Source organism: Mustelus asterias, chromosome 5 (assembly GCF_964213995.1).
Source record: "Mustelus asterias chromosome 5, sMusAst1.hap1.1, whole genome shotgun sequence".
NCBI classification, from domain to species: domain Eukaryota; kingdom Metazoa; phylum Chordata; class Chondrichthyes; order Carcharhiniformes; family Triakidae; genus Mustelus; species Mustelus asterias.
In genome coordinates, this window is record NC_135805.1 from 93,604,838 (window position 1) to 93,632,145 (window position 27,308).

Here is a 27,308-nt window from a genome sequence, read left to right on the forward strand (position 1 = left end):
AAAGTTAGATACTTCCACATTCATGTTCTATTTCCTCCAAAAGACATGGATTTTCAAGTCAATTATCCAGCTATGTCGTTAGCAGAAACAATAATTCCTTACTCCTGTGAAACAGACAGTAATTACTAACATTATGAGAGAGAGAAGCAAGATTGAGAAAGGATGATAGACATCATCTTTCCTCATTCTAATTTGATCTTTTAACTAAAGTTGAATTTTGAATACAGCATATCATATTTGAGCCAGATAGGATGAAAAGGAAGTAAAGGATGATGCAAGTAGAGGGGGAGTGGCCTCCAGCCTTTCCCAATGCACATTTGAGGAAGTGAATTATAAAATTCAGTGGATGAAGTACAGTTGGTGAAGTGAATGACAAGAGTAAGAGATGGCAGACAGTTAAAAAGTAGAAAAGAATAGAGAACTGGAAGAGTGGAGGATGAGTTGAGAGTACAGGCTGGAAGAAACATGAGACTAACTGGAGAGAGAGGGGTCACATTTCCTCCAGAACTCCTATCCCATATTTATCTGTCAGTCATCAGTGTCTCCTTTCCTCACCAGGAGGCATTGAACTGGGGTGGGCACAGTAGGAATCTCACAACACCAGGTTAATGTCCAACAGGTTGATTTGGAATCAGGAGTCAACTCACCTGATGAAGGAGCAGCGCTCCGAAAGCTCGTGATTCCAAATCAACCTGTTGGACTTTAACCTAGTGTTTTGAGACTTCTTACTGTCCTTTCCTCACTAAACCATTGTAAGCTGCAGTACAGAAATGAGGAGAAATTACGTCTCTCAAAGGGACATGTGTCTGTAGAATTCACTACTCCAAAGCATGGTGGATGTAAGGACTTTGAGTAAATTTAAGGAAGAAGGGGACAGATTTTTAATTAATAAGGGTTTGAAAAACTAAGTGAACGGACAGTAAAGTGGAGTTGAGGCCAAGATGAAATCAGCCATGATCGCATTGAATGGCGGAGCAGGGGCTCAATTGCCTACTCCTGCTCCTAGTTCTAATGGTGTGGTTCTTATCATATAACACCTGTCACCCCCAAAAAAGGATAGGAAAAAGAGGAAAGCAAAACAGAAGTTAGGCAAAGAGAAGTAGAAAGGGGTGAGAGAGACAAAAGGCAAACCGACCAGAGGGAGAAAGAAACGAGGGATATTGGCTAATAATATTAATAAATACGAGTTCAAATACCAAGTCAAGTGGATATCAGATCAATTAATTTTTACACCAGTGCCATGATTCAAATGTTTAAATGAACTTTCTGCCAATTACAGCAGTAACTATGCAGTACTTGTGAAGTATCACATTGGCTGTAAGGTCCTGGATTGATTAAAGGTGCTGTACAAAAGCAGGGATTTATTTCTAATCGTTGACTACAATAATTAATGTGAAACTTTTGGCGATTATTTGGAAGTGAATCTAAATTGCCATTCTTTTGATATTCTCCTCTTAATAATTCCTTAAACATTAATTACTATTTCTAAACAACGGAGCGCACAAAAATGTAACGGGAGACGCATCAGTTTCCAATCTATCCGAAATGAACTGAAAATGTATGTACAGTAAGCGTAGATCGACCATTCCCTTTAAAATACCTTACTTGTGCAAGAAGGATGACTTGGCTCTCGGTTAATGTCTAAGGCAAGTGAATGTCTTCAAATCAAGAACAATTGAAAATGGTAAAATGCCAACAACATAAGAAGGATCTCGGAAACAAGAACCGAAAATACCCCCCAGCCCAGGGCAATCACTGCCCCAAATCGAGCTACCCTGATGTTCTGACGATCTGTTTCTGCTCCCTCTCCTGGGATAGCTGTCGGCAACAACTCCCCACCTAAACAACGTGAGCTGGTTTCCAACAACACTGTCACCATTACACCAATGGGAGTATACAACACTGCCATTTTATATTCTCAATTAAATGGAAGTTTCTAAATTCAACAGCAACTTTCACTAAGGAACAGATTTATTTTTTAATAAGAACACAAATTGCTCAGTAGGTCAGGCAGCACCTGTGGTGATAAATAAATATCTTAAGTCGACCGGCTGTTGTGTATTTCCAGCATTTACTGTTTTTAATTCAGGTTTCCAAATCTGTTTTGATTTTGTATTAGGTTCATCCTTTAATCCGTATATTTAGAAATGTTAACATTTTAATACCGTTCTTAAGTTAGAACCAGAGTGAAGGTTACTATTACGATCAGATCTTCTGAACTATTTTGTTGCAGCCCTCCCCCCGTTATCAGTCATCCCCCGATTTTGTCCCCCTCCCCCGAGCTATCCAACACCCCTCACCCCCAGATACACAAGAGCTATTAGTCACCCTCTTATTCCTAAATGTGCCAACTCCCCGCCCCCCACCTGACATTTCTTGACACCTTCCTGGCAGCTCTCATCGCGGTGTCTGTCTCACAATGATGCATAACAGGGTGTCGTTTCTGTAATAGATTACTGGTGCTCTATACAATTTCAAGAACTTTCCATTGATGATTTCACTTTATTTTAGAATTCGCATTTGAGGCTTTAAGGATTTCAATGTGGAATTGTTCATTAATTGGGAGCAACACCCAATGGGAGAGTGAGAGAGGAGATTGAAAACAACATTTGAAGTTTCAGGATTCAAGAGTGATGCAGGGTAAGTGGAATCAGCTGATTGGGTGAATACGGTCTGGTAAGTATTTACCACTTTTATTGCTTATAGTTTGGAAGTTCTTTATCTTGTGGTTTATAGTTTGTAAGAGTTACATTGTGTAGTAACAAGAACTAGGGACGAAGGGCCCTAGAATAATTGACATTATTTGATTTTAAGTATCTTCCAAAAAGTTTAATTTAAAGGGGTAATTCATGGCAGGAGAGCTCAAATCCATTGTGTGCTCCTTCTGCTCTGTGTGGAAAGCCGGAAAAATTTCCAGTGCATGGGGCTAGCATGTGAAGAGGCAGGATTGGACAGATTCAAAATGGATTTACTAAAGGGAAGCTATGCTTCACAAATCTATAGAATTCTTTGAGGATTTAACTGGTAGAGTTGATTGGGGGAGGGGGAGGAGGCAATGTATGTGGTTAATTTGGACTTGCATAAGGCTTTCAACAAGGTCCCACATAAGAGATTAGCATGTAAATCTAAAGCACATGCGATTGGGGGTAATGTATTGAGATGGGTATAAAACTGGTTGGCAGACAAGAATGCTTCTTTTTCCAAATAGCAGGCAAAGACTAGTGGGTACTGTAGGGCTCAGTGCTAGGACCCCAGCTATTCACAATGTATATTAATGATTTAGATTAGGGAAATAAATGTAATATCTCCAAATTTGCAGATGACATAAAGCTGGGTAGAGGATCAGCTCTGAGGAGGATGCAGAGATGCTTCAGTATGATTTGGACATGTCGAGTGAGTGGGCAAATGCATGGCCAATGCAGTATAATGTAAGGAAGCAAAAACAGGAAGGCAGATTATTGTCCAAATGGCTATAGATTGAGAGAGGGAGTGTGCACAAGACTTGTGTGTCCTCATACCCCAGTCATTGAAATTAAGCATGCAGGTGCAGCAAGCGGTGATGAAGGCAAATTATATGATGGCCACACCAAGAGTCTTCGAGCATAGTTGCTGCAGTTATACAGGCCATGGTGAGACCACACCTGGAATACTATATGCAGTGTTGGTCTCCTTATCTGAGGAAGGATGTTCTAGCTGTGGAGGAAGGGTTACCAGACTGATTCCTAGGATAGCGGGATTGATGCATGAGGAGCGATTAAGTCGGTTAGGATTGTATTTGCTGGAGTTTAGAAGAATGATGGGGGATCTCATAGTAACCTATAAAATTCTAACAGGACTACACAGGGGGGAAACTGGGAACAGGTTACCGAGTTGGATGTTCAGCCATGATCATAATGAATAATGAAGCAGGCTTGAACTGCCGAAAGGCCTACTCCTGCTCCTATTTTCTGTTATGATTGTTAACCCTGCATGTTCTTGTTTTCCAGATAATAATCCAATTCCTTCACTTAAACCTGCCTCCATCACACTCTCCACCATACCATAATTACAAGGTTCGGATCATTGGCAAAGACAGGAGCTCTCTTTTCTAGAAAAGGGGAGGCTATGGGTGATCTAATGTATTAAAATAGTTCAGCGTGTGATAGGACTGATGTGGAAAAGATGCTTCCACGATTATAAGATTGTTGCCACTAAATCCATGGAAGGACTTAGAAGAAACTTAAGGGGACGCTGGATAAGCCACACATCAGATTCAAAGTAATTATGTAGTTACAACTGCATTGTATGAAGGAATTGTTGACATATAACTGATAGATGAAGCAATTAGTCTCCTTGCCCTTTCTGCTGACATAGGCCAGCAACTTTTGGTCCCACCATTTGCGGAACCTTTGGCGGGTCCATCAAATTTTCCGTGCCATCCACGATTCCCGCCGCTGATGGGACTGGAAAGTCCCAGCCATTATGTAATTCTTTTACTCAAATATGCACTTTCCTTGTATGTTAAGACTATTAAGGATTAGCATGCCACAGAATAGCAAGCATACTGTCCCTCCATAATGATGAACTTTGAGCTGTGAAAGCAGTGGCTCATCTACTAGTTGTGTGCAAGGTACAGAGAGTGATGTTGACAATGGCCCTATACATTCACGTGTGCAAACACATGGCAGTTGATTTGTAAAGGTTATGTATGAATTTAAGAAAGAAAGAATACAGCACACGTTCAAATTTCTAGGAAATTTTGCAAGCATTACTTCTGTTAAAAATCAATTGTTGAGGTAAAAAATAAAGTTATAATAAGCATGTAAGGAAATACATTTACCAAAATTCCCATGCAAAGTGGAGTGAAAAAAAAATACAAGAAAATCACTGCTGAGAGAAGCTAACTGTGACAACCACTGTTTTGGACAGAACCGATGCGACAGCACTGTGTGACTGCACCTGACAACAGGTCATTTTGCAGGGAGTCCTGGTCTCTACCCTGGTTAGGTAGGTTGAATTCATATTCATGCATGCAGGCTAACTCCCAAGATTTACTTTATCTTTGCAGTAGAAACTGTTTTGTATCAATCCACAAGCACCAGCAAAAATAAAAATGACCAAAATTTAATAAATGTTCATGGCATAACATTTCATAACAGATATAAATCTCTGTAATTGCTGAGAAATGCCAGCACTAATTAAAAGTACACTCACAAACACTGAGGTTCTATTAAAGATTATTTAGGATTGCATTTTTTTAAAACTTAGAAACAGTACATACACAAAACCAATATTTATAATCTAGCTGCTATATCTCTAGTATCCTCTATTTTCTTTCTCATTTTTATCTCGTAACGTCTGTTCAAGGCTCAGTCTGGCATCTTTAAAATCTGGATTCAAGGTCAATGTTCGCTTGAAGTCTTCCAATGCCTGGTCAAAAAATCCTGAAAAGGAAAAAATGGCAAGTCATTTTGTCATTCTGTTATATAAAGTCAGTGAATAATGTACTGAGTTTTTTTTCTATAACTGATAAAACTACTGTAAGCCTTAGAAATTAACATTATGGCATCAGAAAATGTTTTGTGTTTAAAGAATATAATTAATTGAAATCCCTTATAGCATTATGTCACAAATAATGAAATAATATGAGAGCTTAGCTATGGTTGTTTTAAATTTGTACACAGGCTCTGAATAACACAGCAAGGCTGCATTCATAGCCCCATGCCTAGTTCTGAGAAAGGGGGCAGTGGGTTTTCTCCTTGGACCTCTGCAGTCTTTATGATGATGGTATTCCCACAATAGTGAAGGAATTCCAGGAAATTTATCAGTTACAATGAAGAAATAACAATATAAGTAAGCCTAGTGTATGGCCTGAAAGAGAACTTGGACGTGAAGATGGTAAGATATAGTAAGATGGTACATGTAGATGGAAAGAAAGATTTTGCAAATACGAATTATAACAAAATGTTATAAAATTGTGACATTTTTGCAGAGAAATTTGAAATTTTTCATCTCAATCAAAATATTTTTCAAGCAAATAAACATCTATTTTTTAAAAAAAGGCACAATGGCCTTAGTCAAAGTGAACTCCCAACTGGAAGATAAATCTCAGCATCCCTTGCTGGTCAGCCCACATACCTATTTCGGGTCAATGATAACTTCTGCCTAGCCACTAGATGGTACACTGTGCACTCTCCTCAAAGGGTTGGCAAAATCAGTTCCTTTAATACAGAAGGTAACACTGATTTTTTTGAATAGTATTGACTGTCTCAGCCAAAATAAGAAGCCACATTGTAGGTAGTAGCCTTTAGGAATCTTTTTATATGTTGGTTTCTCAATAAGGAACATGTAGGGCATCACCAAAGTTAGAAAGAGTGAAAGAGAAAATGAAGTAAATTAGGAAATGGGCCATTCGGTTTTAAAAACATTATTTCACTGATGTAGGCATTGCTGGTTACGGCCCATCCCTAATTGTCCTTGATCTGAGTATCTTGCAAGGCCACTTCAGAGGGGGTTAAGAAGCAACAACATTGCTGTGGATATGCAGATGGAAAATTTCATTCCCGAACTAGTGAACCAGACAGGTTTTCACAACAATCACAGTCACCATTACTGAGACTAGTTTTCAATTGAATTTAAATTTCATCAGCTGCAGTGGGATTTGAACCCACGTCTCCTAAGCATTATCCTGGGTTTCTGGATTACTAGTCCAGTGACATCACCACTATGCCACCATCTCCACATTAGGTACCATTAACATTGTTCTGTGCTCCCTTGGAGCCTTGTCTTATGCTGAGCTTGCTTCAGCTAGTGCTAAATCTAAGAGTGAGCATGGTAGCTGAAGAGGCAGTCACTATTTTAATGCTAACCATAAGTTCCATCACTGAGGATGTAAATCTAAACTATTTTTGTTTGGGAAATGACCAAATGGAAGATCTTCGACAAAGGTTCTTTCTGTTCAGAGATGTTGGTGTTGATTTGTTCATTCAATTGCTGGAGTTGCTTCTTGGGCCTCAGTATCAAAACAGCCTCTGAATGACATTAGGTTAGAATACAAGACCTGCAAGACAAAGACTTTCAAGGATATAGAACATCCTTGGCAATGCCAAACTACCAGAATGATCAAAAGTATACTAAGACACAATTTAAAGACAGAATTTAAAAGTTGATATCAAAAATATATGATTAACAATCTAATCTGACAAGATTGATTTTATTTCAATATTCTACAATGAAAACACATGTAGACTATAAAATAAAATGTTACCTAGTCTATAACGTATCAGTCCTCGATTATAATAAGAAACTTCAAAATCTTCTTTGTTTTGAATTGCTAATGTGTAATCATCCATGGCTTCATAAAAGTCAACTCTTAAGTACTTGATTTGGCCTCTGTTGTTGTATGCACTAGCCAGGTCCTCAGCACAGCATTTGCTGAACAAGAAAAAAAGTATTATTAGTTACTAAGACATTATTAGCACCTATGTTGCACAATATGGAGTAGTTTTCTGACTTTAAATTGCAATAAATGGTTAGAAAATCCGATGAACGATGTGGTCAAACTTTTAATGTGTGTTTTTGGCTGGTGAAACAATTCAGAAAATGACCACTTTTATCTCAAGACTCAATGCATCATGTGCCTTCCTTATGAGGCAGAACCAGCTAGACTTTAAGAAGCTGAGCGCTAGCGACTGTACTCGCAATCGGGAAACATCTAACCCTATTTTTACAGATGAAGACTGAAAACAGAAGTTAAATGAATTATTATTTTTAAATTCAACTTGCTATACAAATGGTCAACAGAAACACAAGATGAACAACTATTTGATTGGAAAGTATAGAGAACAAAAACAATGGTACTGCATAAAAATAACTGAAAATGTTGAAAATATTCAGCAGTTCAACCAGTTACTGAAGAGAGAGAAACAGAGTTAACATTTCAGGTCTGTGACCTTCTGACAACTGAAAGAAGATGAGAGATTTAAGTTTATAAACAAGTTCAGAGAGAAGGAAAAGGTATGATGAGGCAGGGGAGGCTTTTTGTGAAATCGCTGGACTCCATTTTATGGAAAACAAGCTTAACAAAGGTCAAACAAAATTATGTACTAGTACTCTGTAGTATAGTGGTTGAGTTGGAGTGGGTAAGATTCATTGATCAGGATATTTCAAGATCTCGAGCTTTGTAATACCCCTTTCCACCTACTGTGTACAACTTGATTCATTAATTAACTTCCATAACTATGGTAGTTAAATTGTCAAAATAGTTATCGGGAATAAAAAAAGTCATGTGCATAAATCTCATCTTTCCTCAAAATCCAATTAAAATAATGTAATTGTCTTTGGAAAAACTGTAAAGACAGTTCACTAAATGTTACTAAATTGTTATCAAAATCTGATGTTTACATAGTACCTTTAACATAGAAAAATATTCAAAAGTGCCTCACAGAAATATATTATAAAACATGGAACTTGAGCCAACGAATAGCACTGTGGTCAAAAATTTGATGAAAAAAGTGGATTGAAAGATGACCGTTAAAGGAGGAGAGGGCAGAGCAGAGGTAGAGGGATTTAGGAATGAAGTCTCATAGGGCCGAGGTGGCTATAGGTAAGGCCACCAATAGTGAGATGAAGGAGCACAACATGGTTGAAATAGGTGGAATGTAGGAGAGATTAAATGAGAAAAGGGATAATGGTGCAAGGCAAAAGGCTTTGATAAAGGGTCAACTCAAGAAACAAAAGATTGGTCTAGAGGAGATCTAAAGAATCGTTAACAGTGCCGCCTGTCTGAAAACAAAATGGGAGTTATAGTTATGATCCAAAATTGTAAAGCAACCAAGCAAAAGACAATGTGCTGTTCCTCGACCTTCTAGAATAGGAGACTGAGGAGAGGTGCTGCATAGGAGACTGTTAAATAAGTTAAGTGCCCATGGTGTTAAGGGTAAGATCCTGGCTTGGGATAGAGGATTGGCTGACTGGCAATAGGCAGAGAGTGGGGATAAAGGGGTCTTTTTCAGAATGGCAGCTGGTGACCAGTGGTGTACCTCAGGGGTCAGTGCTGGGACCACAATTTTTCACAATATACATTAATGATTTGGAGGAAGGAACTGAAGGCACTGTTGCTAAGTTTGCAGATGATACAAAGATACGTCGAGGGACAGGTAGTATTGAGGAAGCAGGGGGGCTGCCGAAGGACTTGGACAGGTTAGGAGAGTGGGCAAAGAAGTGGCAGATGGAATACAATGTGGAAAAGTGTGAGGTTATGCACTTTGGAAGGAGGAATGGAGGCATAGACTATTTTCTAAATGGGAAAATGCTTAGGAAATCAGAAACACAAAGGGACTAGGGAGTCATTGTTCAAGATTCTCTTAAGGTTAACGTGCAGGTTCAGTCGGCAGTTATGAAGGCAAATGCAATGTTAGCATTCATGTCGAGAGGGCTAGAATACAAGAGCAGGGATATACTTCTGAGGCTGTATAAGGCTCTGGTCAGACCCCATTTGGAGTATTGTGAGCAGTTTTGGGCCCCATATCTAAGGAAGGATGTGCAGGCCTTGGAAAGAGTCCAGAGGAGGTTCACAAGAATGATCCCTGGAATGAAGAGCTTGTCATATGAGGAACGGTTGAGGACTCTGGGTCTGTACTCGTTTAGAAGTTTTGAAGGATGAGGGGGGATCTTATTGAAACTTACAGGATACTGCGAGGCCTGGATAGAGTGGACGTGGAGAGGATGTTTCCACTAGTAGGAAAAACTAGAACCAGAGGGCACAACCTCAGGCTAAAGGGACGATTCTTTAAAACAGAGATGAGGAGGAATTTCTTCAGCCAGAGAGTGGTGAATCTGTGGAACTCTTTGCTGCCGAAGGCTGTGGAGGCCAGGTCATTTGAGTGTCTTTAAGACAGAGATAGATAGGTTCTTGATTAATAAGGGGATCAGGGGTTATGGGGAAGAGGCAGAATGGGGATGAGAAAAATATCAGCCATGATTGAATGGCAGAGCAGACTCGATGGGCTAAGTGGCCTAATTCTGCTCCTATGTCTTATGGTCTTATGGAGAGAATCTGGAGAGGTCAAAGTGGGAATGGAATGAAGAATTAAAATGAGTCAGGTTTGCGAACTGGAGGTGTTCAGCAAAAGCCATTTGCCAATATGCATTTGGTCTCTGCAGTGTAGAGGAGACTGAATCAAAAGCAGCAACTTAAATTAAAAAATACAAGTAACAAGTTGACAAAAAGAGCGAACTGTGACCAGTAAAATTAACGGGGCAAAGACGCACTTCGAGTGGCCTACTAAACCAGTGTCATTTAACAACTTTGGATGTAGTGTAAGAGGGGCGATTCTGTAAAATAACGGGGTGAGGTTGCTGCTTATCACGAGTGTCACTCTTTCCCCTTTTGTAGCCACGTTAAAGTCATTGTTAACGATCCAAGTCTTCCTGGCTGCGTCTAAGGGCCAAGACTCACTTTTTCCATTTCCCCTCCGTGCAAATATGAATGAACTTGGTGTAGAATTCTTCTGCGGTTCTGAAGTTCTGCTTCTGGAAATGGAAGTCCGCTTTTCTCAGAACAGCCCGACAGTCCATACTCTCTCTTCCTGTAATAGACAGACCTGCTTCCGGGATTACATCAGAGAGGGGGGAAGGACCTTGACCTGCTCCGAAGCATTTTATGACCTGCTACATTTCACCGAATCATAACAGATGTAAATGTATGTGTTAAATTCTGAAGAATCCAGAGAAATGAATTCACAGAGGGGGCCTGGAATGTTGCATTTTTATTTTAAAACGGCGCCATTAATTGAACATGTCAAAGTGTGTTAAACTGCTGTACTGTGCAGTCTTATACCAACCACTGAAGGCTGCCAGATCCTTTCTGCTCCATAAATATCAGAAACCTCAAGGTTTAATTCCACTGACGCACGAAGAAACTTCAAGACTAAATTTCCACGAGAATTCTCTCATCAATAATATCTGTTAAACCGCAGAAACAACTTGCACCCAGATAGCTCCTTTCACGACATCCTAAATGCTTAGTTATTTTATGTATCTTCAGACTCTTACCCTCTTGGAGAATGATGTCGAGTGTTCGAAGGTTTTGCAGGCTGAACAAGTCTGTGGGACTGGACAGTGTAGGTTTTCTCCATCACGTCCTGAAGTGGGACTTGAACCTGGGCTAATTTTCATGCAATGTAGTAGAAATTTGCATAGTCTAACACACCTGTCAGAGGTGCCATCTTACGGATGGGACGTTAAACCGAGATCCTGCCCGCGCTCAGGTGAAGTAAGAGATCCCACAGCATTATCAAAGCACAGCAGGAGAGTTAACCCTGGTGGCCTGGACAGTATTTACCCATCAACTTCGGAAGATGATTATCTGATTGTCACATTGTTGTTTGAAGGAGTTGTGCTGTACACAAATTTGGCAGCTGTCTTTCATACATTGCAACAGTGACTACGTTTCCAAAGTACATCATTGGCCACAAGCTTTCTGGGTTGCCTGGTTATTAAAGTTATTATATAAATGCAACTCTTTTTTTAAGACCCCACAAATAACAGTTAATAAGCGGATCAAATTCTACTGACGTGCATTGCAGGATAGATGTTGGCCAGGACACCAGGCAAAAAGAACTTCCCTCATCTTCAAAATGGTCCCACAGGACCTTTTACAACTACTAGAAAGGGCAGACAGGGCTTTGGTTTAATGTCTCCTCCAAAATATGGCCCACTTAAACGTATAGCTCTCCCTCAGAACTGTACTGGAATATCAGCCTAGATTATGTGCTTAGGTTTTAGAGGAAGACAATGGGCAGCATTTTATGTGCCCCCATTGCCTGCCTACCAAACTAGAGCACATACCCATCCCACCATCTTCCTGCCCACCACCATAATATGAGAAGCTGGGTGCAGCCATATTTAAATAAAGAATCAAGGCTCAATTAAGCTTAACAAGTCATTGACCAATGATATACTTCCCATCCTATAAGACAGTTGGTGTAGGCAGTAGGAAGAAATAGTCAGGCTACTTTTTTAAAAACACTTCTTCAAAGGGATGGAATGGAGGTACTATCAGGGGCGCGCAGGCTGGGGGGGGGGGGGGGGAGAGCCTCCTGAAGACAGTATCTCCCATTTCTTCCAATTTACCTGCTCCATTAAGTTAGTACTTCGAGGGAAGTAAAATCGATGGTCTTTCTGTTAACTGTTTTCAGACAATGCATATTATAGTGTTAGGTACTGCATCATATGGTGACAGACATGGCATGGTTTGCATTAGATGTTAGCAAATTTGAAGAGAGATTTTAGAAACATAGGTACCATTTTGGCCATTGTAATTGTAATACCATACAGTCAGCCTCTTGCATTTGGAATTGGAATGTTTCAGAGATTTTTCAAGTTTGAAAAGATATTTTCTACTGAAAGTAAAACGTGTTCACCTCGAGAGCTATTCCAGTCTATTAGCACTGAGTGACATATTTGGCTTTTCAGGTTCAAGACAGATGATCTGAGGAAAAGTTAAAAGTTGGTCCACAATCTGTGCTCATGTCAGATCTAAATAAGCAAGTCAGAATTATGTCTAGAAATCATCCAAAATTCTACAAAATAAATTGCACGTAGAAAAACTCCCAGCAAATGTCCTCTTAATTAATTCCTTTAACAAAAGATTTGGATAAAACAGTTCAAGAGCAGGGCTGCAGTTATAGATAATTGAATGCTGTTTGTAACACAGTAATTCAATGTGCTGTTGAGATCTTAAATGAATCATCCACAAACATGATTAGACAAGTGTATCATAAATCTGAAGCTCTTCCAAATTACTCTTTGAAATCAAGGGGGAAATTTCATAGAACTTCTGAGAGGTTTGCTGCAGTTAGTTACTTTTTACAAGAGATTGAGTGGATTTGATGAAGTCCATGAAGGGACTGTGATGGAAATGATTGAATTCTTGTCCCATACTTTATATTCTGGTAAATGTTACCAGAATACTTTTAATTGACTACCTGCTTATTTTTTTTGTAGTATATCCAAGATCTGAAGGTCTTGTGGCAATGTGGGTTGTGTTTCTGTCTCTGAGTCAGAAGCTCCCCATTCAACTCTTGTTCCAGAACTTGATAGCCAAGGATTGTGTATTCATAATAAAGCCAAACAGGCAAAGTATCAACTTGTAAACCCTTCCAACGTACACCAATGGCAGCCATGTGGCAACAGTAAACCACTGCAGTATCTTGCCAAGCATAACCATGGACCAAGAAGTCTATGTTTGCCAACACCCTCTTAGGGCTTGGTACCTAAAGAAAATACCCAAAATCAAAGGAATTGCAGAACCCTGAAGACATGTGGCAGAACTCCTGAAGCTTACTGTTCCAAAAGATAGTTTAAAGCCAGTTCTAAATTTTCTCATATTCAAAAACAATACACGTATGTAGCAGTGAAGAATCTATACAAGTGTAAACTCAATGTTTTATTGAAATACATCAGGAAAGCAAATGACCACATTTAAGCCATATAAAAATAGTCTGATTGCAATACTCACTACACTAGTATATACAGTATAAATTGTACAGATTGCAGAAAGTTAAATGAAAGTTTAAAATAAAATTTTACAACATTGTCCTGATCAATAGCTGACTATTGTAAAAAGAGTAAAGTAACAGGAGAAAAGAACAGCTTTTTGTGAAATCGCTGGACTCCATTTTATAGAAAACAAATTTCAAAGCTCAAACAAAAACTATGTACAAGTACTCTGTAGTATAGTGAGTTGGAATAGGTAATATTCATTTATCAGGATATTTCTAGATCTCGAGCTTTGTAATACTCCTTTCCACCTATTGTGTACAACTTGATTCATTAGTTAACTTCCATAACTATGGTAGTTGAATTGTCAAAATAGTTATCTGTAATAAAAGTCATGTGCATAAATTTCATCTTTCCTCAAAATCCAATTAAAATAATGTAATTGTCTTTGGAAAAACTGTAAAGACAATTCACTAAATGTTTCTAAATTGCTATGAAAGTCTGATGTTTACATAGTACCTTTAACATAGAAAAATATTCAAAAGTGCCTCACAGAAATATATTATAAAACATGGAACCCAAGCCAATGAATAGCAGTGTGGTCAAAAAATTGATGAAAAAAATGGATTGAAAGAGGACCGTAAAAGGAGAAGAGGGCAGAGCAGAGGTAGAGGGATTTAGGATCATCGGGCCTAGGTGGCTGTAGGTAAAGCCACCATTAGTGAGATGAAGGAGCACAACATGGTTTGACGTATGATTATGGAAAGCAGAGTTCCAAATGAACCAAATTTTGTGGCATGGGGGATACATAAGACATGACAAAGGCACAGCTCAGCATTTCAGTAGCAGATGTTACATGTGGAGAAGAGCAATATTACAGAGATGAAATGTGGAAGATGGAGGGGTTGCAAATGTTTACCACTATTCAAAACAGACAAGGGAGCGAGGTATATCCAGGCCAGTCAGCCTAACATTGGTGGTAGGGAAGTTATTGGAAACTATCAATAGGGACAAAATAAACTTTCATTTGGAAAGGCATAGTTTAATCAAGAGCCAGCATAGATTTGTTAAAGGCAAATCATGCCTGACTAATTTGGTTAAATTCTTTGACAAGCTAACAGAGAAAGTTAATCGGGTAGTGCGGTAGATGTACATACAGATTTCAGAAGGTATTCAACAAATGGCCACGCAGAAAGTTTATTAAGACGGGAGCCATGGTATTGGGGGTGGGAGATCGTTGGATGTGAAATTGGCTCAGTGAGAGAAAGTAAAGGATGGTGGCGGATGGATGTTTTTCAGACTGGGTGGTGATTTGCACTGCTGTTCTCCAAAAGTCATTTTTAGATTCATTATTCTTTGCATATTTTCTAAATGTCCTAGACTTGGGTGCAGGGAGCAGTATTAGAAGGTTTGCAGATACAAATATTGGGTGACAAAAATATTAACAGGCTTCAGGATGAGACAGACAGGATAATGAACTAGACAGAAGCATTACAGATGGAATTCAATACAGAAAAATATGAAGTAATGCACTTTTATAGAATATGCAAAGATAATATACTATAAATAGCACAATTCTAAAAGGTGTAAATGAGCAAATAGACCTTGGTGTCCAGATTCACAAATTCATAAAAGTAGCAGAGCAAGTTGATAAGATGTTTAAAAAAGCATATAGATTATTTGGATTTAACAAATAGAGGAATAGAACATAAAGCAAGCAAACATTCCATAACTTTACAAAGCACGGTTTAGGCCTTAGCTATAGAGTCGTAGAGTGTTTTGGACATCGCACTTCAGGAAATATGTAAAGGCCTTAGAAAGAAGTTAGGCAGGGGAATGGGACTGATTGAATTGCTCAACAGAGAACCAACATGGATTTGATATACTGAATGGCTTCCTCCTATGTTGTAATGACTTTATGAAAAGTGTCGTCAAAAATTTGATGAAAAAAATGGATTGAAAGAGGACCGTAAAAGGACGAGAGACCAGAGAAAAGAGGATGTAGGAATGGAATCTCATAGGGCCTAGGTGGCTATAGGTAAAGCCACCATTAGTGAAATGAAGAAACACAACATTGGTTTGGGATAGGATATGGAAAGCAAAGTTCCAAATGAACTAAATTTTGTGGCATGGGTGCAGAAAAGGTTTACCAGGATGCTACTAGGGATAAGTGACTTTGTTATTAGGAGAAGTTGTAAAGATAGGACTGTTACCTTGAAACAGAGAGAGAAAGTTAAAAAGGTTCCTTAATAGAGGTTTCAACACAATGACAAGGTTAGCTGGAGTAAAACTATTCCCTTAGGTGAGTAGTCGATAACCAGAGGTAATAGATTTAAAATACTTTCCAAAATATTTAGAGGGGAGGTGAGAATCTATGTCCAGAGTTGTCAGGATCTGGACCATTTTACTTGACCTCTTTTTAGGATGGTGATGGAAGCTGATTTACTAAATAATTTACAGGGTCATGATAAAAAAGCAGGGATGTGGGGCTAATAATAACTGTTCTTTTTAAGAATCAGCACAGGTACAAAGGGCTGAATGACCTCTTGCTGTACTATAAGATTTTATGATTAATGGAGAAGTGGGCAGTCACAGTTATAGAGGGTAATTTCTGATCTGATTACAACAATTACAATGGGCTGTAACAGGTGCAGAAACATGGTTTGAGAGATTCAAGCAGGGATTTGTGAGAAAGGGGAGTATGGATTTGGGAGTGATGTTCACCAACTTGAAAGGAAAGTAAGGTTGAAAATGGGACAGCAGTGAGCATGGACAAATGTGTTTTATATTTAGTTGGGGGTGATGCTGGTGACTTTTAAAGGGAGCAAGGCTGTAGATGAGAGAAGGGAACCATTTAAAATGTCAACTAGCATGAGAATCAAGAAGTTTAGCAGGAAAACAGTTAAGGGTGCATGTACATAGTCGAGATGATTTCATTGAGTACATAGGAAAGAAACTAGAGGGAGAAATGGGTTCACAGGTAAGAGGAGGGAACCAGGAGAGTGATGAAAAATCTTCATGATAAGACAGACATGAGCTCTTTCTGGAGGTAGAGAAGCAAGGCAAAGGGATTTAATGATGCATTTGGTAATAAGGAAAGAAAATAAAGAAATAAGCAGGGTGTTATTTTGGTTCTCCAGGATGATCTTGAAGTAGTGAGTGGTTTTGGCAGAGGAAAATGCACCTCAATGGTGCTTTATGTGATTCACCAAGTCTGGTGGTGGATGACTAAGCTAGTTGTGTACCAGATACACTCTAGTCTGCAGACCATGAACTTTGAGGAAGCAAAGATAGGGATCATTGTGAAGGGAACATCTAAGATGGGAGGCTGCTGGGGAAAAGGGTGTTAAAAGTGTAAGCAAGGGGAACAAACTGACAGTCATAGAAATACTGTAGCAAATCAAGAACCAAATGCTCGGCAAATATGTATTTTATATTGCGTAAGAGATATCTTGGGGGACGTGGGGAGGGATTTTTTTCTGGTGGTTGCTTCAAAAGGAATTGGGGTTGGAAGGGGGTTAGGGGATGTCGGTGGTGAGAAATACAAGGAGTTGGAGAGTCATATAAAACATGTAAAAAATATTCGGCTTTTCATCTCTGAGACTTGGATTTGAATTTAAATCAGATTAAGGAGATGAACATCTCCCCTGCAAATTATTAACATTCTTTGGGAAAGTGAATTTTACATCAGCTCGTAGTGCACATGGATCCATACCAAAAAAAGCATGAATTTGATGCTAATTTGTAATCCCAATTAGATAGGTCCCAAGATGGCTGATACTGTACATAGAACTGGAAAAATGTCACATTAGTAAAATACACACTGGAGTGTTTTATGTCTACATGTTTCTGTGATGGACTATATTGCACGCCTCACCTCTAATATTAGCTTTTAAAGAAAACAAATTCATAAAATATTAAAGTGGAGGCAATTGATTAAAAATAATTTCAACGCAACAATAAAGCCCAGCAGATATTTCTAAACAATCATTTCTTATAAAATAAAAATTTACTTTAGCGTTTGCTCATCTATCCCACAGGATTATGACAGAGAGGACAGAAATTGTGGTTGCTTATATCCTGTTCATGAGCACAATGTTTACAGACACCACACATCCAGAACTGGTAGTCTGCAATTGGCCGCCCTGTCACAACACAAGTTGGAAGTTTCCCTTCTCCTCTGCTGGAAAGAAATGAGAAAATTACACACTTTTAATCAACACAAAGTTTACAACAAATATTTTTCGATATTTCGAGGATTACCTGTTTTAATCAGGTGTTCAAGGCTGTTTACTAACATTCAAAATGAAGGACAAAGCAAGAGAATAACAGGCATGCCCGAGGTTGCTTTAGTGGCAAACATTCCAGACAATATCTACCACGATGAGATGGTTTACACACTGTTACAATTTCAAGTTTGTGTAATAGTATGTCACCAAAGTGCAACTTTTAAAGCAAAAGAAAGCACATATATGAAAACTTATCACATCTCCCAGAAACATCCCAAAGCACTTTCAATTACTGTTTGGACTTGTTGCTTTTGTAAGCAAATGTGGTGGCAATTTTTGTGCGTAGATCCTAATGTATTCTGCTGGAGTTCAGCCCAATTTTTATTCATTAAAATTCTTCCAAGTTCATATTGCTGCTTTAAGTTGCAAAATATCAATTTCTACCAGGAATTAATTCAAAAGTACTGTGAAAAGTTCATCAATATTTCTCATCCATCCACATGGTCACTTTAATAGTGCTGGGCTTTTATCCTTGGCCTTTAAGAATGATCTTGGCAGAATAATACATAGCTGTTGACTTGACTTTCATATGTATGCTGATGGTCTCAACATCAGCTTCTAAGATGCTTGAATCCAAGATCACCATTGTGCTCTTTCACTGCTCATTTAACTTCAATTCATAGGTGAGCCAGAACCTTTTCAAACTTAATATCTGCAAAACTACAACTATTCATTTTGGCCCCTAGCAAAATCTCGCTTCCACTTTCACCACCACACTGCCCCCACCCCTCCACATATACACACCTTTCCATCTGCTTACCCCAGGCCGAATTGGACTGTGTGTATACTTGGTGTCCTGTCTGACACAGAACTTCAAAATATCATATCCCATCTATCATCAAGGTCACCTAGTTACAGCTCAAAACCATTATCTGCCACCACTCTTGTCTCTCCCTCACCACCACCAAAGTTCAGTCCATACTTTTCTCACTTTCATGCTCACCTTCAACCATTTTTTGAGCTCCACCCTATGTAAACTTTAATACGCCATATCCTGTCCCACACTAAGCCCTATTTATGGTTGTAATCTCAGGATTACTCCCTGTGCCACGTGCTAGTGAGGCTAGGAATAGTAAGTAGTGCAGCTCAACACGTGGCTAAACAGCTGGTGTAGGAGGGAGGGTTTCAGATATCTGGACCATTGGGGTCTCTTCCGGGGCAGATGGGACCTGTACAAGAAGGACGGGTTGCATCTAAACTGGAAGGGCACAAATATTCTGGCCGGGAGGTTTGCTAGTGTCACACGGGAGGATTTAAACTGGTAGTGGGGTGGGAACCAAAGCAAAGGTGAATTAGCTGAAGGGGAACCAGAGAGTAGGGCCAGTAAGACCCAGAGAAACAGCAGGCAGGGTGGGGTCGCTAATCAAAGAGGATCTGGTGGACTGAAGTGCATCTGTTTCAATGCGAGAAGTGTAACAAGTAAGGCAGATGAACTTAGAGCTTGGATTAGTATTAGGAACTATGATGTTGTTGCCATTACAGAGACTTGGTTAAAGGAAGGACAGGATTGGCAGCTTAGCATTCCAAGGTACAGATGTTTCAGGCTGGATGGAGTGGGGTGTAAAAGGGGTGGGGGAGTTGCACTACTGGTTAAGGAGAATATCACAGCTGTACTCCAGGAGGACACCTCGGAGGGCTCATACAGCGAGGTAATATGGTTAGAGCTCAGTAATAGGAAAGGTGTAGTCACAATGTTGGGAGTTTACTATAGGTCACCCAATTGCCAGCAGGAGATAGAGGAACAGATATGTAGGCAGATTTTGGCAATGTGTAAAAGTAACAGGGTTGTTGTGGTGGGAGATTTTAGCTTCCCCTATATTGACTGGGACTCACTTAGTGCTAGGGGCGTGGATGGGGCAGAGTTTGTAAGGAGCATCCAGGAGGGCTTCTTGAAACAGTATGTAGATAGTCCAACTAGGGAAGGGGCCTACTGGACCTGGTATTGGGGAATGAGCCCAGCCAGGTGGTTGAAGCTTCAATAGGGGAGCAGTTCGGGAACAGTAACCACAATTCAGTAAGCTTTAAGGTACTGATGGATAAAGATAAGTGTAATCCTCAAGTTAAGGTGCTAAATTGGGGGAAGGCTAATTACAACAATATTAGGCAGGAACTGAAGAATGTAGATTGGGGGCAGATGTTTGAGGGCAAATCAACATCTGGCATGTGGGAGGCTTTCAAGTGTAAGTTGATAGGGATTCAGGAGCGGGCACATTCCTGTAAGGATGAAGGATAAGTATGGCAAGTTTTGGGAACCTTGGATAACGAGAGATATTGTGAACCTAGTCAAAGAGAAAAAGGAAGCATTTGTCAAAGCTAGGAAGCTGGGAACACACGAAGCAAGTGTGGAATACAAGGGAAGTAGAAAGAAACTTAAGTAAGGAGTAAGGATGGCTAAAAGGGGTCATCAAAAAGCATTGGCCAGCAGGATTAAGGAAAATCCCAAGGCTTTTTATACATACGTAAGGAGCAAGAGGGTAGCCAGGGAAAGGGTTGGCCCACTCAAGGACAAGGGAGGGAATCTATGCGTGGAGCCAGAGGAAATGGGCGAGATATTAAATGAGTACTTTGCATCAGTATTCACTAAAGAGAAGGACTTGATGGATGATGAGTCTGGGAAAGGACGTGTAGATAGTTTGAGCCATGTTGATATCAAAAAGGAGGTGGTATTGGGGTTCTTGAGAAACATTAAGGTAGACAAGTCCCCAGGGCCTGATGGGATATACCCCAGAATACTGAGAGGCAAGGGAGGAAATTGCTCGGGCCTTGAGAGAAATCTTTGAATCCTCACTGGCTACAGGGGAGGTCCGAATAGCCTTTTTTTCAGAAGGGTAGCAAGAATAATCCAGGTAATTACAGGCCGGTATGCCTTACATCAGTGGTAGGGAAATTATTGGAGAGAATTCTTCGAGACAGGGTTTATTCCCACTTGGAAATAAGTGGACATATAGTGAGAGGCAACATGGTTTTGTGAAGGGGAGGTCGTGTCTCACAAACTTGATCGAGTTTTTCGAGGAAGTGCCGAAGATGATTGATGAAGGTAGGGCAGTGGATGTTGTCTACATGGACTTCTGTAAGGCCTTTGACAAGGTCCCTCATGGCAGACTGGTGCAGAAGGTGAAGTTGCATGGGATCAGAGGTGAGCTGGCAAGGTGGATACAAAACTGGCTCAGTCAAAAAAGAAAGAGGGTAGCAGTGGAAGGGTGCGTTTCTGAATAGAGGGCTGTGACAAGTGGCGTTCCTCCGGGATCAGTGCTGGGACCTGTGCTGTTTGTAATATATAATATACATATATATATATAATATATATATATATATAAAAATCATTTGGAGGAAAATGTAACTGGTTTGATTAGTAAGTTTGCGGACGACACAAAGGTTGGTGGATTTGCGGATAGCGATAAGGACCATCAGAGGATACAGTAGGATATAGACTTGGGCGGAGAGATGGCAGATGGAGTTTAATCTGGACAAATGGGAGGTAATGCATTTTGGAAGGTCTAATATAGATAGGAAATATACAGTAAATGGCTTAAGAGTATTGATAGGCAAAGGGATCTGCGTGTACAGGAACACAGGTCACTGAAAGTGGCAATGCAGGTGGAGAAGATAGTCAAGAAGGCATACGGCATGCTTGCCTTCATCGGCTGAGGCATTGAGTTTAAAAATTGGCAAGTCATGTTGCAGCTTTATAGAACCTTAGTTAGGCCGCACTTGGAATATAGTGTTCAATTCTGGTCGCCACACTACCAGAAGGATGTGGAGGCTTTGGAGAGGGTACAGAAAAGATTTACCAGGATGTTGCCTGGTATGCAGGGCATTAGCTATGAGGAGAGGTTGGAGAAACTTGATTTGTTCTCACTGGAACGACAGAGATTGAGGGGCAACCTGGTAGAAGTCTACAAGATTATGAGAGGCATGGACAGAGTGGATAGTCAGAAGCTTTTTCCCAGGGTGGAAGAGTCAATTACTAGGGGGCACAGGTTTAAGGTGCGAGGGGCAAGGTTTAAAAGGAGATGTACGAGGCAGATTTTTTACACAGAGAGTAGTGGGTGCCGGGAACCCGTTGCCAGGGGAGGTAGTGGAAGCAGATACGGTAGTGACATTTAAGGGGCATCTTGACAAATACATGAATAGGATGGAAATAGAGGGATATGGTCCTCGGAAGGATAGGGGGTTTTAGTTCAGTCGGGCAGCATGGTAGGTGCAGGCTTGGAGGGCTGAAGGGCCTGTTCCTGTGCTGTAATTTTCTTTGTTCTTTCCTATTCCCACCACCTTTCATTTGCTTCACATTTCGCAGTACACCAAATTCCAGATCCTTAGCCTTGTTGATAAATTCTTCGATACCCTTGTCACTCCTTTCCTCTGCAGAACCAACATGTACATTCTGCTCCTTCCTATCTGACCACATTTATATTCCCTGACACCTGCTCCAATTTGGTCGTACAGCATTCAGCTATTTTGATCCCCTACTGCATGGCGAAATGTTCTCTTTATCTGCCTTCTTAGCCCACTGTCAAAATCCTTCTTAGCTTCATTTGGCCATTTAGTTACCTCCCCTAATTCTTCCACTACTGCATGGCATTCATTCATTTTCCTCATTGAAGTACTTTGGAACGTTTTACCATGTTAAGGCTTCTAGCTGTTATCACTAATCATCCTTATCAAACCGTTCCGCAATATTTAAAAAAAATCAAGTAATTTGTACTGACCCTTCTGGGAGACTGTCCAAATCAGATTTTTTGCCATCTTTGGGGCTGTGCTTGATGAAGATCTCAAGGGCCAGATCTTCATACTGCTGTCTCTGTTCTGAAGTCAACATGTCTAAAGATTCAAGCTTGATAAAAGCTTTGGAACATGTCCCAAAAGCCCGATTAGCACATGCAGAGAGTGCCAATAAAGAGTAGATCTCCACTGAAGGAATTATGTCTTCATAGTCCCGCAAATGAAGCGCTGCAAATTATCAAAGTGAAATTATGTTTAGTTTCATAAAAATTTGCTGTAATAATCTCAAATAATCAAAAGACTGATCCGATTCAAAGGATAACTTCCAAACTAATGAAACTCAAATTAAATTTTATTGAAGCATATTAGGCCATACATGTATTTGCTTTGATAATTCTGATCCATATGTTTTGAATCTCACTTCTGTGGCTCAGGATGATCCCCTTAGGTAATGGACTTTCTGTATCAAGACAGGACTTAAGGAATAACTAAGTCTGCTACTGACTCTTGATCCAAAGCAATTGTTAAACTCGAGGTGTATAACATACAATATCTCTATCCTAAGGTTGCTAATATTTTTGTGGCTCTCTCAATATTTGCAAGTGTCAATGTTCATAGATAGTTTCTTATACATAAAAAAATAAAAATCACTGCCTGAGAAAATGTGATCAACACAAATCAAACTTGCATAAGATACAGGTTAATAGGAAACAATATTATTGAGAAGTATAATGGAAATATGGAAAGAGATAAAGAGAGACAGTGTTCAATGGAGTCGCACACAAGGCATTATTTCTAACTTCAGAATGAACTAGAATTGCGCTAATTTGCAGACAACAAGAATAGGCCTGATCACTTGAATTTCATAGAAATCATAGAAACCCTACAGTACAGAAAGAGGCCATTCGGCCCATCGAGTCTGCACCGACCATAATCCCACCCAGACCCTACCCCCATATCCCTACAAATTTACCCACTAATCCCTCTAACCTATGCATCCCAGGACACTAAGGGCAATTTTTAGCATGGCCAATCAACCTAACCCGCACATCTTTGGAATGTGGGAGGAAACCGGAACATCCGGAGGAAACCCAAGCAGACACGAGGAGAATGTGCAAACGCCACACAGACAGTGACCCAAGCCGGGAATCGAACCCAGGTCCCTGGAGCTGTAAAGCAGCAGTGCTAACCACTATGCTACCAATTTGTACGCACCCTGGTCACCTGGCATCACAGCAGCACTCCATTCTGCATCAGGGATTTCCCTTTGAGCTCATGCAATTTCACAGTGCAGGGCTGCGATTCTCCCATCCCGCTGTGCTAACCTTTTAGTGCAGCGGGCCTTGAGAATCCTGCATCGGCCAATTCGCGCGGTTTGCATGTGCGTTCATGCTCCATGAGCATCTCCCATCGCCAGATTTGCGGCAGTGTCTGCTCCGTGCTATAATCGGCGGGGAGACGTAAAATGATTTAAATATCATTTCCATGTAATTTAAAATGAGATTAGCGGGCCCAGGACTGAAGTCTCTGGGCCCGATTACGCTCGCTCTCCACTTTCGGGGAACTAGCAGCCCGATCCTGTTGGAGTGAAGGGGGGTGGGGGGGGCAGTCGGGGCCCCACAGGGGATTGGGCGGTGCGGGTGGTGCCTCCTGGGCATGGGCACCCTGGGGGGTGGGGCCTAAGGGGCGATTGATGTGGGTGAGGGGGTCTCGCTGCCACTCTGCCTAGGGATCAGTGCGGGAATGGAGGGAGACCAGAGAACAGGGCGGACTGGGCCCGGGAATGGTCGGGGGAACCAGCGATTGAACTGGCCAGCAAGCGGTGGGGCTAATCAGTGCGGGACTACTGCGTATGCACCGATCTCGGCAGTGACAGATCGGTGCATGCGCAGTGGCCTGCTCATCGCGCTGATTTCAGCCTCTCCAGCGCGTAGGTTAGCTTAAAAATAAAAGGGGCTTGTAGACAGTGTGAGAGGGAGGATACGCAGGTGACGGAGAAGGGGAGCGCTCAGACCGAAGGGTTGAGATGTGTTTATTTTAACGCAAGGAGTGTAGTGAACAGAATGGATGAGCTTAGAGCGTGGATCACTACTTGGAAGTGTGATGTGGTGGCCATTACAGAGACTTGGTTATCTCAGGGACAGGACTGGATACTTCAAGTGCCAGGTTTCAGATGTTTCAGGAGGGACAGGGAAGGAGGCAAAAGAGGTGGGGGAGTGGCACTGTTGATCAGGGATAGTGTCACGGCTGTAGAAAAGATGGACGCCACAGAGGGATTGTCTACGGAATCTCTGTGGGTGGAGGTTCGCAACAGGAAGGGGTCAATAACTTTACTGGGTGTTTTCTGTAGGCCGCCCAATAGTAGCAAGGATGTGGAGGAGCAGATTGGGAAGCAGATCCTGGAGAGATGTGATAATAACAGAGTGGTCGTGATGGGAGATTTTAATTTCCCAAATATCGATTGGAATATCCCTAGGGCAAGGGGTTTAGATGGGGAGGAGTTTGTTAGGTGTGTTCAGGAGGGCTTCCTGACACAGTATGTGGAAAAGCCTACAAGAGGAGAGGCTGTACTTGATTTGATATTAGAGAATGAACCTGGGCAGGTGTCAGATCTCTCAGTGGGAGAGCATTTTGGGGATAGTGATCATAACTCTATCTCCTTTACATTAGCATTGGAGACAGATAGGATCAGTCAAGCTAGGAAAGTGTTTATTTGGAGTAAGGGCAATTGTGAGGCTATTAGGCAGGAAATTAGAGGCATAAATTGGAAGGAGGTTTTCTCAGGGAAATGTACAGAAGAAATGTGGCAAATTTTCAAGGAAAATTTGTCTGGAGCTCTGCACAGCAACATTCCAATGAAACAGGGGAGTTATGGTAGGTTACAGGAACCATGGTGCACAAAAGCTGTAACGAATTTAGTCAAGAAGAAAAGAAAAGCCTACAAAAGGTTCAGGGAGCTACGTAATGTTAGAAATCTAGAAGAGTATATGACTAGTAGGAAGGAACTTAAGAGGGAAATGAGAAGAGCAAGAAGGGGTCATGAGAAGGCCTTGGCAGAAAGGATAAAGGAAAACCCCAAGGCATTCTACAAGTATGTTAAGAGCAAGAAGATAAGATGTGAAGGAGTAGGACCTATCAAATGTGACGGTGGGAAAGTCTGTATAGAACCGGTAGAAATAGCAGATGTACTCAATGAATACTTTACTTCAGTATTCACAGTGGAAAAGGATCTTGGTAGTTGCAGTGCAGACTTGCAGTGGACTGAGAAGATTGAGCATGTGGACATTAGGAAAGAGGATGTGTTGGAGCTTTTGAAAAGCATCAAGTTAGATAAATCGCCGGGACCGGATGGGATGTACCCCAGGTTACTGTGGGAGGCGAGGGAAGAGATTGCTGAGCCTCTGGCGATGATCTTTGCGTCATCAATGGAGGCGGGAGAGGTTCCGGAGGATTGCGGATGTGGTTCCGTTATTCAAGAAAGGGAGAAGAGATAGCCTGGGAAATTATAGACCAGTGAGTCTAACCTCAGTGGTTGGTAAGTTGATGGAGAAGATGCTGAGAGGCAGGATTTAAGAACATCTGGAGAGGAATAGTATGATCAGAAATAGCCAGCACGGCTTTGTCCAAGGCAGATCATGCCTTACGAGCCTAATTGAATTTTTTGAAGATGTAACTAGACACAGACGAGGGAAGAGCGGTAGATGTAGTTTATATGGATTTCAGCAAGGCGTTTGATAAGGTGCCCCATGCAAGGCTTATTGAGAAAGTGAAGGGGCATGGGATACAAGGGGACACTGCCTTGTGGATTCAGAACTGGCTTGCCCACAGAAGGCAAAGAGTGGTTGTAGATGGGTCTTTTTCAGCATGGAGGTCGGTCACCAGTGGAGTGCCCCAGGGATCTGTTCTGGGACCCTTGCTCTTTGTGATTTTTATAAATGACCTGGATGAGGAAGTGGAATATGGGCGGCACGGTAGCACAGTGATTAGCACTGCTGCTTCACAGCTCCAGGGACCTGGGTTCGATTCCCGGCTTGGGTCACTGTCTGTGTGGAGTTTGCACATTCTCCTCGTGTCTGCGTGGGTTTCCTCTGGGTGCTCCAGTTTCCTCCCACAGTCCAAAGATGTGCGGGTTAGGTTGATTGGCCATGCTAAAATTTCCCCTTAGTGTCCTGGGATGCGTAGGTTAGAGGGATTAGTGGGTAAATATGTAGGGATATGAGGGTAGGGCCTGGGTGGGATTGTGGTCGGTGCAGACTCGATGGGCCGAATGGCCTCTTTCTGTACTATAGGGTTTCTATGATGGAAGGATGGGTTGGCAAGTTTGCTGATGACACAAAGGTTGGTGGGGTTGTGGATAGTGTAGAGGGATGTCAGCAGTTGCAACGAGACATAGATAAGATGCAAGACTGGGCGGAGAAGTGGCAGATGGACTTCAACCCACATAAGTGTGTGGTGGTTCATTTTGGCTGGTCGAATAGGATGAAAGAATATAATATTAAGGGCAAGATGCTTGGCAGTGTGGAAGATCAGAAGGATCTTGGGGTCCGGGTTCATAGGACGCTCAAAGCAGCATCGCAGGTAGAGGCTGTGGTTAAGAAGGCGTATGGAATACTGGCCTTCATCAATAGAGGAATTGAGTTTAGAAATCGGGAGATAATGCTGCAGCTGTATAGGACCCTGGTCAGACCCCACCTGGAGTACTGTGCCCAGTTCTGGTCGCCTCATTACAGAAAGGATGTGGAAGCCATAGAAAGGGTGCAGAGGAGATTTACAAGGATGTTGCCTGGATTAGGTGGCATGCCTTATGAGGATAGG

At 41.2% G+C, this 27,308-nt stretch overlaps 2 protein-coding genes across 3 annotated transcripts in view; both read right to left on the reverse strand.

Annotated features, from left to right (window-relative positions):
• Positions 1 to 5,088: 5,088 nt before the first annotated feature.
• ttc32 (tetratricopeptide repeat domain 32) lies at positions 5,089 to 10,571 on the reverse strand. The gene is made up of 3 exons (XM_078213741.1): positions 10,439 to 10,571; positions 7,247 to 7,413; positions 5,089 to 5,423 (listed from the first exon to the last, which is right to left on the reverse strand). The coding sequence occupies exons 1-3, from the start codon at positions 10,555 to 10,557 to the stop codon at positions 5,296 to 5,298; spliced, it is 414 nt and encodes a 137-aa protein (XP_078069867.1). The 5' UTR covers positions 10,558 to 10,571; the 3' UTR covers positions 5,089 to 5,295.
• A 2,852-nt stretch (positions 10,572 to 13,423) lies between these two features.
• wdr35 (WD repeat domain 35) overlaps positions 13,424 to 27,308 on the reverse strand; it is a 120,614-nt gene continuing 106,729 nt past the window's right edge. The window contains exons 26-27 of one of the 2 annotated variants that reach the window (XM_078213050.1): positions 22,481 to 22,721; positions 13,424 to 17,662 (exon numbers count right to left, since the gene is read on the reverse strand). In XM_078213050.1, coding sequence (XP_078069176.1) covers positions 17,512 to 17,662; positions 22,481 to 22,721 — 392 coding nt within the window. In that variant the 3' untranslated portion in view covers positions 13,424 to 17,511. Of the gene's footprint in view, positions 17,666 to 22,480; positions 22,722 to 27,308 lie in introns of both variants that reach the window. The other variant, XM_078213049.1, reaches the window with a different exon arrangement.